The 13,138-nt window shown below is 33.8% G+C and overlaps 2 protein-coding genes across 2 annotated transcripts; both read right to left on the bottom strand.

Moving 5' to 3' along the window:
- Nucleotides 1-1,897: 1,897 nt before the first annotated feature.
- Nucleotides 1,898-5,053, bottom strand: LOC120086684. Its single transcript, XM_039043446.1, has 4 exons — nucleotides 4,824-5,053; nucleotides 4,612-4,726; nucleotides 3,506-3,620; nucleotides 1,898-2,917 (listed from the first exon to the last, which is right to left on the bottom strand). Exons 1-4 carry the CDS (start codon nucleotides 4,925-4,927, stop codon nucleotides 2,187-2,189), a joined length of 1,065 nt encoding a protein of 354 aa, XP_038899374.1. The 5' UTR covers nucleotides 4,928-5,053; the 3' UTR covers nucleotides 1,898-2,186.
- A 5,304-nt stretch (nucleotides 5,054-10,357) lies between these two features.
- On the bottom strand, nucleotides 10,358-12,911 carry LOC120085898 (putative clathrin assembly protein At2g25430). Its single transcript, XM_039042171.1, has 2 exons — nucleotides 12,716-12,911; nucleotides 10,358-12,605 (listed from the first exon to the last, which is right to left on the bottom strand). Exon 2 carries the CDS (start codon nucleotides 12,513-12,515, stop codon nucleotides 10,554-10,556), a length of 1,962 nt encoding a protein of 653 aa, XP_038898099.1. The 5' UTR covers nucleotides 12,516-12,605; nucleotides 12,716-12,911; the 3' UTR covers nucleotides 10,358-10,553.
- Nucleotides 12,912-13,138: the final 227 nt, after the last annotated feature.

Below are 13,138 nucleotides of genomic sequence, written 5' to 3'. Positions count from 1 at the left end.
CCTCATTGTCTGATATACTTGCTATTTTATAATCATTCTCCCACTCTTCATTTGTAATCCAAGTTAAAATAGTTTGCACTCAAACATAGATTATTATAATTCAGACTAAAATAGTCACACTCCAAACACAAACTATTATAATCCATTGATTACAATAACCAACTTAACCTCTAAACAGTTCTTTAAAGCTTTAAAGATTGATGTTTTTTTAATAAAAAATAATTAATAAATAATGCACAAATAATTTTTTAAAAAATTATGAGTTCAAGGTCAAGGTAGTGAAATAGTAGAATCCTTCTTTTTTATGTTGTATAAAAAAACTAAGCAGTTAAAGTGAGCCCAGCTCAGTGGAATTGACATGTGTTTTGTCCTTTTCGAGTTTCAATCCTTCACCCATGTTGTTCTAAAAAAAGAGAGACTTTATAAAATCGAGAAGATGAGAAAAAGTTAAAACTAAAAAGTGAAGTCTCATTTTTTCTCTAAATATTCTTACAGTTGTTTATTGTTACAGTTTTTAAATTTGGGTTGATTTTTAAAAACACTAATTTTAAAAAGTATAAAACCAAAATCAAATAGTGATAGAGGTATAACTTCTAAGGAACCAAATGAGAAATAGAGGGAAAAGAACAAATGTGTCATAAACTTAGAAAGCAAGCATGTGATAGTTTTAAAAGTTTAAGTAATTTTGTCTTCCTTGTGCTTGCATACATATTTAATGTCAAATTGCATGGGAATACCAAAAAGAAGAGCAAAGTAAAGCATCCCAAAAATGATAATTGAGACCAACAAGAAAAAAAAAAATAATAAACAAAATTTTCTATCAACAATTGGTACATAAAAAATAGATTAAAGTGAATTAAAAATTTCATCAATAAATTGACATGTGATTGAAAATTAACTAGATTTCATAAGACTTTACAAATGTACATTATAAATAGTTTCTTGGATAGATAAGTTTTCAAGTCAATTTGAAAATAGTTTAGTGGATAAGACACTAATTACTATTTCAAAAGTTGATAGTTCGATCTCACAATTAGTAATCGTTGCACTAAACAAAAAGATACGTTTTTTAAGTGTGAAAGTTTGGATTTTTTTTTTTTTTTTAATGAGCAATTGATTTTGTTCAAAATGATGTTAGAAACTATTCCATAATGGCAACCAAAATTTGAAATTTCAACTATAAAAATGACCTTTAATTTGGTTTGAATAATGAGCAAAAATAAAGTACAAAAGTCACTTGCTTTAAGACTTGGAAAGGGTGTCCATAAACCATACAATGACTTTAGCTTTTGGAATAATCTTTGAAGAAAACAATACTCAATCAACTTTCTTATAAAAATAGTCCTATGTTTCAAACCAATCAAAAAAGGGTTACAATGGATTTCAAACATTTTTATAAACATATTGATGAGAAAATCAATAATGGTCGTTATTTTTTAAAGAAAAATTTACTAAACTACCTAAATTCGTGAGCGTTACCTGAATAACTAAAGAAAACAAGTTAAAAAAGTTATTGTCATGGATACATAATAAGATAAAGAAAGCATATTGTCTTATATTGATAGTGAAGTTTATCCTTATATTAACTTGAAGCTTTTCCATTTGTAAAATGTCAATCGTGTTGATAAATGCATGAAATTAAGTTTTTTTTTTTTTTTTACGGTAGAACAATGAGCTTCATATTATTTGTTTGGAGCTCAAATTTATACTTAACATCTAAATCTGCATCAAATTAGATCGATTGTATTTAATGGATATTCAAAACTATTTATGTACTTGAAAGTTTAAGCCCCCCAACCTCACTATAAGTGAGGTTTAAAGCCAAAGATCTCATTATCTTAATTGAAGTCATTGGTGTTAACACTTGAACAAACTTTTACCAAACATATATAATAAAGAAGAGGATGATGCAGATTGTCAACCTTCCACATGAAGATATTCACATGATTCAAATGGCTTTTGTTACTATCTCAATGCCTTATTAAATAAAACAAGATATTACACTGCATCTACATAGCTCGATTATAGCGATAACTTAAACGATACAAGGCTAATGTCCTATCATCTTGCTACTAACAACAACGCAAGAACATCACGAGTAAATTGAATCCAACAACAGAAAGACATTGATCATACAAGTAAATGCTTTCTATCATCTAAATTGATTTAGAAGCTCTGCTCCCTCACTAATGGGAATCTAATGCACCATATGTACCATGGAGAGGGAAGAAAGCAAACGTTTTGTCTAGTTGGGACGAGCGACCCGAGGAACTCGTGATTTGCCTTTGAGAGGCGATAGCACCAATGTCATTGATCGTCTTGGATTGACCGTTGTTGATGCTCGAGTGTGGAATGGAAAGAGGGCCCAACCGCAACGATAGATCACAAGTTGTTTTCTGTTGCTTGTGAAGAGTACTATTTACTAAATCAATTCTGTTGTTTCTTGCAGGAATCACATCATTGGAATGGAAGTACTTAAACGGAGCTGGACCAGAGAAAATTGGATTGCTGTGGAGGGGCATTGGTTGGATTTCGATACCGGATACGCATTGATTGCTTCCATGATACAATGGACACAAAGAAAACATGTTCCATCCAGCAACGGTCTCTGTTAGGAGCGGTTGCCTACCGATCAATGGCCAAATATTCTTATACACAGTTGAAGTCGGGTTTGTGCTATGAACACCAACATGGTTTTGGTTTTTCGGTTGGGCTTTCGATACATTTCTCGTCTGCTTTGACAAATTTGGACAAGATGAGAAGTGTTGTGAACTCAAAACAGTTGGCCTAATGGAGTTGGTGTAGTGAGGTGATGTGTCTAAGACCTGTGGAGTGCAGGAATTAAGGTAGCCCCTCAGATTACTACCTCGGTTACTCTTCGACGATCTTCTCGGCGTGCAGCCCAAATAGAGAGCAGCTGAAGAGGGCAATTGTTTTTTAACAAAAGATTAGGACTTATAACAAAACATTTACAAATAAAACAGCCATTTTCATCCTCAGTTATACAATTTCAAGCTAAGTTTCATATACTACCTAATATTGCACAAAATCATAGATTTTCAATAACAACACAGCCAAGATTTTGGTAACCGTAGGCATCTCGACCAACTTACATGTCTCAAATGATCCTAGGAAAAAATGATCTTAGTCTACCATCATCTAAACGAATCTTGCAAGATAACCGTTTCACAGACTAACCCAACATTGCAATAAAATCATATATTCTCGATATCGAACACAAACTACCTACATATTGGTAACTTTAGGTGTCACACGTACATTTCGAACTATTCTATGAAACATCTTACTCGACAGTGATATTGACTATTCCCAAGAAGTAAATGTTCTATTCTACAACATTGAGACGATAAGTGGTGACGATAGTTCGAAACTATGATCTTTAACTTCTCTTTGTTACCTTTTTGACCATTTAGTTCTTAATGACATACATACAAACGTTGGTCTCATACAAAATATGGTAACAAATTAAATTTTGCAGAGGCACCTTCAATACAAGGATGAAGAAACTCCCCAGTTTCGGCATCCTTATCAAGCCGAATTATCATATTAATCGCTTCATTTATTCGGGCCCATAGTGTAGTAATATCCATGTATTCAGCCTGTGCAAATGTATAGATGAACAATGTGAGTTTATCATAATCTGTGAACTTTAATTGCTAGTTCAGTTTGGACCTTAAACATTCAAATGTTTCTGTTTTATTTGCTCACTTTGCATAAAAAACTATTTTATCTACTTATTAGAGACAATAAAGTACCAATATTAGGATTTCATTCACTAAATTATATATATAAAAAAAAAGGGACAGTTGCAAATATAGACATTAAACCTAAATTATTAGCAGATATAACATAATGTAAAAAAATTACAAATATGACCAAAGTTAAATAATCTATCAGTGATAGACCATATTATTAGTAGGAGTCTCAGTGATAGACCATATCACTGGTAAGAGTATCTATCACTGATAGACTTGGGAGTCTATCAACGATAAAAGTCTATCGTTGATAGACTTGACTATATTTGCAATTTTTTTAAAATGATATTATACACTTGATTGTTATTCCTAAAAATGCTATCAATTGTAATTACCCCAACTTTACTAGTACACCTATTCTTCCAAAGGTTGCGATATTACTCTTCAGCTGTTATAAGTGCTTCAAAACTACACATATAGCAGTAAGTTTTCAGAATTTCGAACGAAAACTGAGACTTAGAAGGATGTGATGGTGACCTAAACATTTTTTACTTAAATACTAAAGGATTAATACCCTCAGGATAGATTAGAAACCTTAATGAAGGATCAAGGTTAATACTGCAACTTTTTGAAAGTATAGAAGTATTTTGGAAACATTCAAGGTTATTTTTTATAATTTAACAAGATTTTATTTTATAAAAGCTTTGCCAATATGGACTAAAGTAATTTTTTTAAATTGAGGATAAAAAAACAGAACACAACAGAGATACACCCAACAACAAAATAGGTCTCATTCAGGTACAGAAAATGACCATATAACAAAAAACACAGTAGAAACTTTGATAAAGGGTTAAAAAAAATAAAACAAAACAAAAAAAGAAGGAAAAGAGAGAACCTCAGAGTCAGCTTTAGAATACAAAATCTCTTCAGCTTTAAGAACAACAATGGGAAGCTTCTCTTGCCACTCCTTATTCTTCTTTGTAGCACAGCAATGAACTTCACTAACAACCCTAAACAGACAACACTCAAAAATCAAACATTCCACCCAAAAAAAAAAAAACAGATTCCATAGCCAAAACAAGAAAAGGGTTTAGAAGAAGAAGGAACCTGAAAATCTCTTGAATGAGAGAACCTCTAATGGGTTGATGTCTTTCACTATGCCAAGCTCTCCTCACACACTCAAATGGCCGACACCCTGTTCTTGGGGGCATCCTCACACTAACAACCTCCAAAATGTGTGGCAATGGAGTGTGAGAAAAGGGAGAAATGGAGAATCATGGCCAAATAAAACGGGGGGAGGGGGAGTCTGAACGTACATTGGGAGAATGAGAGAGAAAAAAAATGTTAAATGGCAAATCTTGTCCCTATCATTTAGAAAATATTAGAATTTAATCTCTATATTTTAGAATTTATCGTAAATTTCAAGTAGATGGAGTGAGCTATTATAGGTCACTATATATTTAGGATTTCGATTAAAACAGTTGGAAACGTTTAAGGTGAAAAAATAGTTATTATAGTTTGTATTTGGGGTTGGATCATTTTAGTTTGAGTTATAATAGTATGTGTTTGAGGTGTAAACTATTTTAGTTTGAGAAATAAATAGTAAATACGGTAGGAAATAATAAAAAAATTTATGAACATAAAATAGTAAAAATGGTAGAAAATTGGGGTTTTGAAATAGTATTAATCATAACTAATTAGAGACTACAAAAGAGTAGTTACTTAGCCAGTAGTGGTTATTATAGTCTTAAGGATAGTCCTTGCTCCAATGTTTCCAACCATTATAATCTACAATTAACTACATAATTACTATTTCATTCTCCTTGTCACAATGTTTACTATTTATTATTCGGATAGTGTGCACTTTAAACACAAACTATTGTAAGCTAGACTAAATTAGTATGTATCCGAAATACAAACAATCATATAATCTATAGACTATAATAACCAACACAACACCTCAAATATACTCTTAATCTCTACGACTTGATAAAATCAAATAAGGGTATCGAAGATCATATGAACTAGTTAGGAGATTTAATGACCTAATTTGGGAAGAGAGGAGGATTTGAAGGGTTTAGGGTGTGCCCCCACAAAGACACATGCTGACTTCCCAAAGAGTCATCAGTCATTATCTGTTGAGAAGAAGGGGGAGAAATGAAAGGGTGTTGTCACTGTCAGAACCCTCATTTAAGCTTCACTCTCTGTAATGTCTCAGTGTGTCTGTGCCTTTGCCTCTGTGCCCATCCTCCCCCCCAACACAAAAAGTCATTTGCTTTTCCCTTCTTCTTTTTTTTTTTTAATCTATTCATAGTCTTGAAATGAGCAAAGGAAAGAGGGAATATCATATTTGGAGGGCTCTTTATTCCTAAAATGTAAAGGTTGGATCCAGTTATTTTATTTTATTTTTATTGGATTGAATAAATCTTTTTTCAATTTGGTTAATCGAATTACATATATAATAAGAAGAAATATATAGATTTTATTTTATTTAATGTTTGACTAACTATGGACGAGTGTATTTTCAATGTTTTTCTTTTAAGATTGTTATGATGTTTGTCTTTTTGTTCAAAATTTGTAATTAATAACGTGCGTATTTAAAATTTAACTTTGAGTTTTATGAGATTTTAGTTATTAGTTATTTGTTATAGATAAAATCAATAAGAAAAAAAAATAACAACTTAACAATCCGACTCGATCCAAATTTTGATAGTTAGGTTGGGTTGGAGACTATTCGAGTTTTTCGAGTTAGTCCAAACAACCTCATTTCAACCCAATCCAATTCAATTTTGTATCTTTCTTTAAAACTTGTAGTGAGTAATAGGTTAAAGGTGTTGGGAATGTCCTAAACTTGTAATTCGTAAATATTGTTGAACATATTCTATTTATCAATAAAACTATTATCGAATATTTTATTCAATAAATTGTTATTGATATTGCATTTTATTATAAAAATCCAACAAACGAATCAAATGCTATAATGTGAATACTTTAATTTTATGTGGTGGCATAAAAGATGATCAATTTTTAGTATATAGCCAAAATGGTCGATAAGTATATGAATGAGATTGGGTACCTTATCTTAGTGACACTATTGGATGTGGCCCATTTTGTATACTGATACAGATGATATGATCCCAAAATCATTTTATGTGGAGACATGTGAGTGTGGGCATCCTATGCAATGAGTTTGCATAAGACCGGACCACAAAATAAGTCACTTTTCTTTATAACGACCGTTTACTTTTAAAACTGACTATTTCAAATTCAAATGACATAGGATAACTCGATCTTAATCATGAGCTAACTATGAACTCATGTTTATATGAGATTATCCTTTGATCTACATAGGTGAGAATAATCCAACAACACTACTGAATAAGCCTCCCATTTTGGGATATGACAGGATAAATAGTTGGGGACTTAGCTCTGGAGGATGGAATTCACTCCTACTCGATTTAGGGTTAGCAAATAGGTTGTTCTCTTAAACGTGGAATCCTGGTCTTGAACAAAGGGGCCCCACCCTCTCTTGATCAAGAGGGTCATGGTTTATGAATCGGACTATAAACCAATTGTTCAATGAAGGATCAATGAGAGTTTAAGGAGCAAGATGTAATTACAGGAGTAAAACGGTAATTTTGACCTAGCTATAAATACGAACGACCTGAGAATGACCGACTTACCGAGTATGATTAAAATTGACATAAATATATCTACAGTGAGAATAGTGCAACTATCAAGCTATAGTGATGTGTCTTGGTAGTTAACAAATGGTGATTAGTTCGATTGAAAGAGTTTTACCAATTAATTGCAAATCATTGGAGCCCATGATCTCTAAGTCCATAAAGTCCATCTACTAGTTCGTAAGTGAATTGAATAAAATTAAAACAATGAGATTCGAAATTAGGATTTTGAATTTGAAGTGTTCGAATTCAATTAGGGTTTCTATTAATTGTATTTGATACAATTGAAACGTTTAATTTTTGTCAAAATTAAACGAAATTGGAGAATTCAAAATATTTAAATAATGATTTAAATATTTGATGATGTAAAATATAATATTTAATAATTGATATTAAATTAAATTAATTTAAATTAGTTTAATTAACTATTCAATTTTATTTAATTTTGAAATTTGTTCAAAATTGATATTTTGATTAATTAGAATTTTAGATTTTTGAAAATTCAAAATTATAAAATTAAAATTTGTTTTTTCGAAAAATTAGATTTAATTTAATTTGATTAATTAAAATTAATTGAAAATTTAAAATTGAAAGTGGGAAAACCCAATCTTGGATTTCCCACTAAAGTTAACACCTCATGCCACTTTAATTTTCAATGAAAATTGAAGTGGCATCAACCACGCCAACTAGTTTGGGTCTTTATCTATAAATTGAAGTTTTGAACTTCAATTACCTCTTCATGCAATTAGTTTTTAGTTGAAATTCTGCAAAAGGTGAAAACCAAGCAAACCCTCCTCTATCTCACTTAGATCCTACTTAATTCAGTGTTTCCACCACACGATTCAAGTTAGATAATAGTATAAAAGATCTATGTGGTAGTCTACTAAAGGATTGAAGCATCAATTCGTGGATCTCAACTAGAATTGAAGTGTTTTCATCAAAGGTATTGTGTTTTAGAAACTCTCTTCAGAAATCACATTTCAATGCATATTTTAAGCTCAAATTAAATGTAATCAGAGTACTTATTGATTCTGATTTTTTCCGTTGCTCGTTAGTTTACTCAATCAGAAGGTTCACTTTTGAGATTTTTTTTTTTTTTTGGATGACAATATTAAATTTTAAACTTTTGTTAGAGGGTTTAGTAAGTGTTAGTTTAGAAAGTCTATGTTTCTGAAACTATTGTCCATGTGTTAAGTGAAGATTAATAAAAATATGAACATGCAACAGATAGGTATGATAAATGGCATGTCACATTGATAGGAAAAACATAATTTTTAATCCAATTCCAAAGTATTATTAAGACCTAAAAGTAAGAGAGACTAGTGATCATCGGGTTATGGAATGTTATTGATTGATTTTTCTGTAATGAAGGAACACCTACGATTTATATTTCTACGATTTCCCACCCTACACCATGTCGCCATTGAATTTAAAGTTGGAGTACTATGGTTAAAAAATGTAACTTTGCTATACTAAATTATTGAATTTTAGGGCCTTATTTTCAAATTCAACAACAAAAGCTTGATATCCAACAAGCTTAAAACACAAGTTTTCTTTTGCATTGTTGTAAACTAAAATAGTATATATGCAAAAAAACACATAAATAACAAAGACACCATGCTTGGTTTTTATTTATTTATTTATTTATTTTAAGAAAAACACTATGATCAAAACATTGTGAATTAATTTATTGAACAAATTCAACAATTTCAAATTTTGTATTAGCCAAAATAATGATAATATCAATAGAAGTTCTCATTACCAAAATGAATATAGTTGAACTATATAAATCTTGCACTATGGACTTCGTATTAGAGATTCAGTTACCAGGTTCCGTTTAAGCCCAATAATGGTGGGCTGAATAATCGGGCTAGTTAGGGATAGTGGAAAATGGGCCTGAACTTTCCTTTTGGGCCGGCCCTCAAAGTACCGGCCCAGTATGTGTTGTTGAATACAGCAGAGCACCAGATTTTTTTTGTTTTTGTTTTTTTATTTTTTCAGTTTTAATAGCTTTAGCCAATGGGCAGCTCGTGAAGACAGAATTGACTTTACATGAACATCGTGTTTGCCGCTAGATTCTTTTGCTTTTTTTCTTTTTCCTCTCTACATTCTCGTAGGATTTTTTTTTTTTTTTTAAATATAGAAAAAATAATCAAAGTATTCACAAATATAACAAAATTGACTATAATCAATTACTATACGTGTCTATCTATCTATATTATATTATGATAGACATAGATATTAATCTATTGCGGTAGACTGATATTTTGTTATTATTTATAAATATTCTTAACCGTTTTGTTATTTAAAATAATTTTTTTCATTATTAGAGCTTAAAAAGGTCAAAATTTTTATTAAAGAAACCCATCACTGTTGATTGTTTTTGAATTTACCAAACATTGAATTTCAAATGATAAAGTCATTCTGAATAAAATAAAGCAAGAAAACAGAACAGATCAAATACCATTTGACAGAGATGTCGATGCCAAATCAGCAACATTTGAGCCATATTTAACATAAATAATTAGTCAACTAATGAAAGGAAGCAAATTAGACAACCAATTACAGTAAGGAATATTGACTGCAAAATAAAGCAGTTCATAGATTAGAAACATGCCTTTTTAATTGGAAAATCCAAGTCAGATGACAAGTGGCAATTGATTAGAGCATCATTTGTCCTGATTACTAGGAACAGGAAGAAAGATCAAAACAAATTTACAACAGAGTTCAAGGCATTTAAAGTGTAAAAAGTAAAAAACAAGACAAATAAGTTGAGAAAAGTGAAAATTTAAAAATTAATACTATTCTAGTCCTTTCATAACTTTCTAAAACGATAAAAATAAAAGTATAAGGACCAAAATGAGTTAAAGTTGAAATTACGTGAATCTCATCTTGAAAATATAAAGACTAAAATGAACTAAAATCGAGAGTTCAGGATTACTTTGGATACTTATCCAATTAGAGTAGGGATTTATGGGACTTCCATTATCAAAATCCATAAAACAATATCAGCTTCCATAGTCAAACAAAGTTCCAACACCATTTTTCTCGCACAAATAGCAGAAGGAAACAAAAATTATATCATTTAGGCAAAGAAATACACTAAGAATACAAGATTGACAGAGTATATATATGTAAAAGGCAAGCATATATTTCATTGAGGAACGTAGTAATACCCGCCCATTCCGTTCATCGGAGGCATTCCATAGGGCATCGGAGCCATTGGTGCCATGCCTGTATTGTAGTAACCTGGAGGGTTACTGATTTTGTTCAAACTGCTCTGCCCCTGCATCCCATCTCTTGCATACTGCTGCCATAACTGCTGTTCCTGCATCAGCAGATGCTGTTTCTTCTCCATCTCCACCATTTGCACATAAGAAGGAGCTGGAACGCTTAACGATGTGGCAAAAGGATCCTGATTCACTGTCTGGACAGTTCCATCTGGAGCTGGAAGAGCCAGTATCGGAGTTTTGCTATTCCCAGGGCCAGGCAATGCTACACTGCTAGCGCTTCCACCGCTCAGCTGTGCGGTGCTAGTGTGCTGCCTAACCATTCCTTGATCATACATCCCATTTAGCAACAACGGGTCCAGTCCACCACCGAGTGCTGCTTTCTGCCTTGATAGATTGCTTGCTGTCTCAACCAAAGCCAACTCCCAATCGGCTTTGCCAGGTTCGGCAGCTGGGGTCTGCCAGGCAGAGGTTACTTCTGGCTGTCCATCGGAAGGGAAAGCTTCCCAGGATCCATTTGCGCCATTCGCTACTGGACCGGCAAACAGAGCCAATGCCAGTTTATTACCTTGATCATCTGCACTAACTCCATCATCTCTTAGATTGACCAAGTCTTCCGTGACTTGTGGTTGAGGTTTGGGCGCAGGCTGGGGCTCGGGCTCGGGCGGAGGTGGCGTGTAATTTTCAGGTGGAGGAAGAGCTTTTATTTCATTCATATCAGGCACTGGTTCTTCCTCTTCAGGAGCGGGTGGAGGTGGCTCCCTCTCGGGACTCTTTGGTCTCTTCCCTCTTTCCCTCAAAAACTCCTCCAATGTCTCCAGTAACTTGCTAGTGATTCTCTGCACCTCTGGATACTCAGAGGACCTAGCAACTCCCGTATCTTTACACCAATTATAGAATGCAATTAGCTCATCAATCTGCTTGGCTGCACTACCATATGCATCAAATGCCTTCATACAGTCGGAATACTCCATATCAAAGAATTTGTCAAGCAAAACAGCCAAAACCTCACAAATATCTGCATACAATTGAAAACTTTCCCTCACTAGAGGGTACAAAGCATACAAAATCATCCTACTATTCTTCGCCAACCCTGTCGGTCGACATGACAAGAATCTATCCAACAGTCTCTGCAAATGTCCCATCTTCCCGAAAATTCTCTCAATCGCCATTTCCCTCAACGGGGTCACCGGCCCCTTGTTGTTATGCCCCTGCCCCTGCCCGTCCCTCCCCACAGATTCTCCCACATCACCATAAGATCTCGACCTCCTCATCCCACCATAATTTCCATACTCTCTTTCTCCCCTATACTCACCGTAACTGTTATCGTAGGGCCTCGGAGGTGGAGATCTAAAGTCATCTCTTCCATCAAATCTATCATCCCCACGGGAATTTCCCCTTGTACTACCACCTTTCTTCTCAAACAACATCAATTCCAGCCGTTGATCCAAGTAGAATGCATAAGTTCGAACAAACGCTGAGTGATCCCACGAGCTCGAATGAGCTTCATCCTTAAAGTCAGACATATTCAACAGCCTCGTACCTCTTCTAGTAGCATACAAGATCTCCTCCTGAAACACCGGGTCCCCTTCATTCAACAACCTATGCACAAGTATCAGTGCCTTGAGCGCCACAATCCAGTCCCTCGTCTTGGCCAAACGCTTCGAAATCGCCGAAACACACGCACTCACATATCCACGAGAATACGATGTCAGACTCAAAATCTCCCTGATGTACTTCTCACTAGCCGGATCATCGTCATGGCTCGTCGCCTTCACGATCGCCACCTCAAGGTCCGGCGCCATATTACTCGCAACTTTCGCAATTCCAATACTCGTCTGATCCTTCACAGCCCCGATCGCCTTCCGAATCGTACTAGGCGCCATCTCGACAATCTCAACAAAACCCTCAACAAACTCCCCGCTTCCTCTCGAACTCGATCCTCACTTCCCTTCCTCAGTAAACAGTCCACACAGCTATAAAAATATCAAAACCGCAACAAATGGATTAAATCCAGCATAAATCAACCAATGAAAGAAATCAACACTATTTCAAACGACAAAACCACCAAAATCATCAAGCTTACCAGCACTGGAGGCTGAAGAACCTGGATCTGCAACGAAATCCTTCAGATCGGCGCGACGGCGGCGGAATTGACGGAGGTTCTGGAAGGAGATGAGAGAGAAAGGAAGAAGAGAGGGAAAAAGCGAGTCGAGAGAAGAAAGAGTGAGAGATTCGGAGCGATGTTATCGGAGTCGGTGTTTTGCAGTGGGAAACGGGTGGATCTAGGTGGGGGGAGTTGGAGAGCAATAGAATCGATCCTGACCGTTCATTTTTCCATCACGGATCTGAAATATAAATTTGATATTTATATTTATAGGTAATAAATCTTACTTTAATATTGGGACATTTTAGTTTAAAAAATACAGATAAATTGTCACATACTTAAATTAAAATACTAAATTATTACTTAATATGTGTTATTGTAAAAAAATATATATATATTTAA

The sequence above is a fragment of the Benincasa hispida genome, chromosome 9, assembly GCF_009727055.1.
Source record: "Benincasa hispida cultivar B227 chromosome 9, ASM972705v1, whole genome shotgun sequence".
NCBI classification, from domain to species: Eukaryota; Viridiplantae; Streptophyta; class Magnoliopsida; order Cucurbitales; family Cucurbitaceae; genus Benincasa; species Benincasa hispida.
Note: the sequence above shows the minus strand (reverse complement) of the source record. Positions and strands in the feature narration are given on the sequence as shown.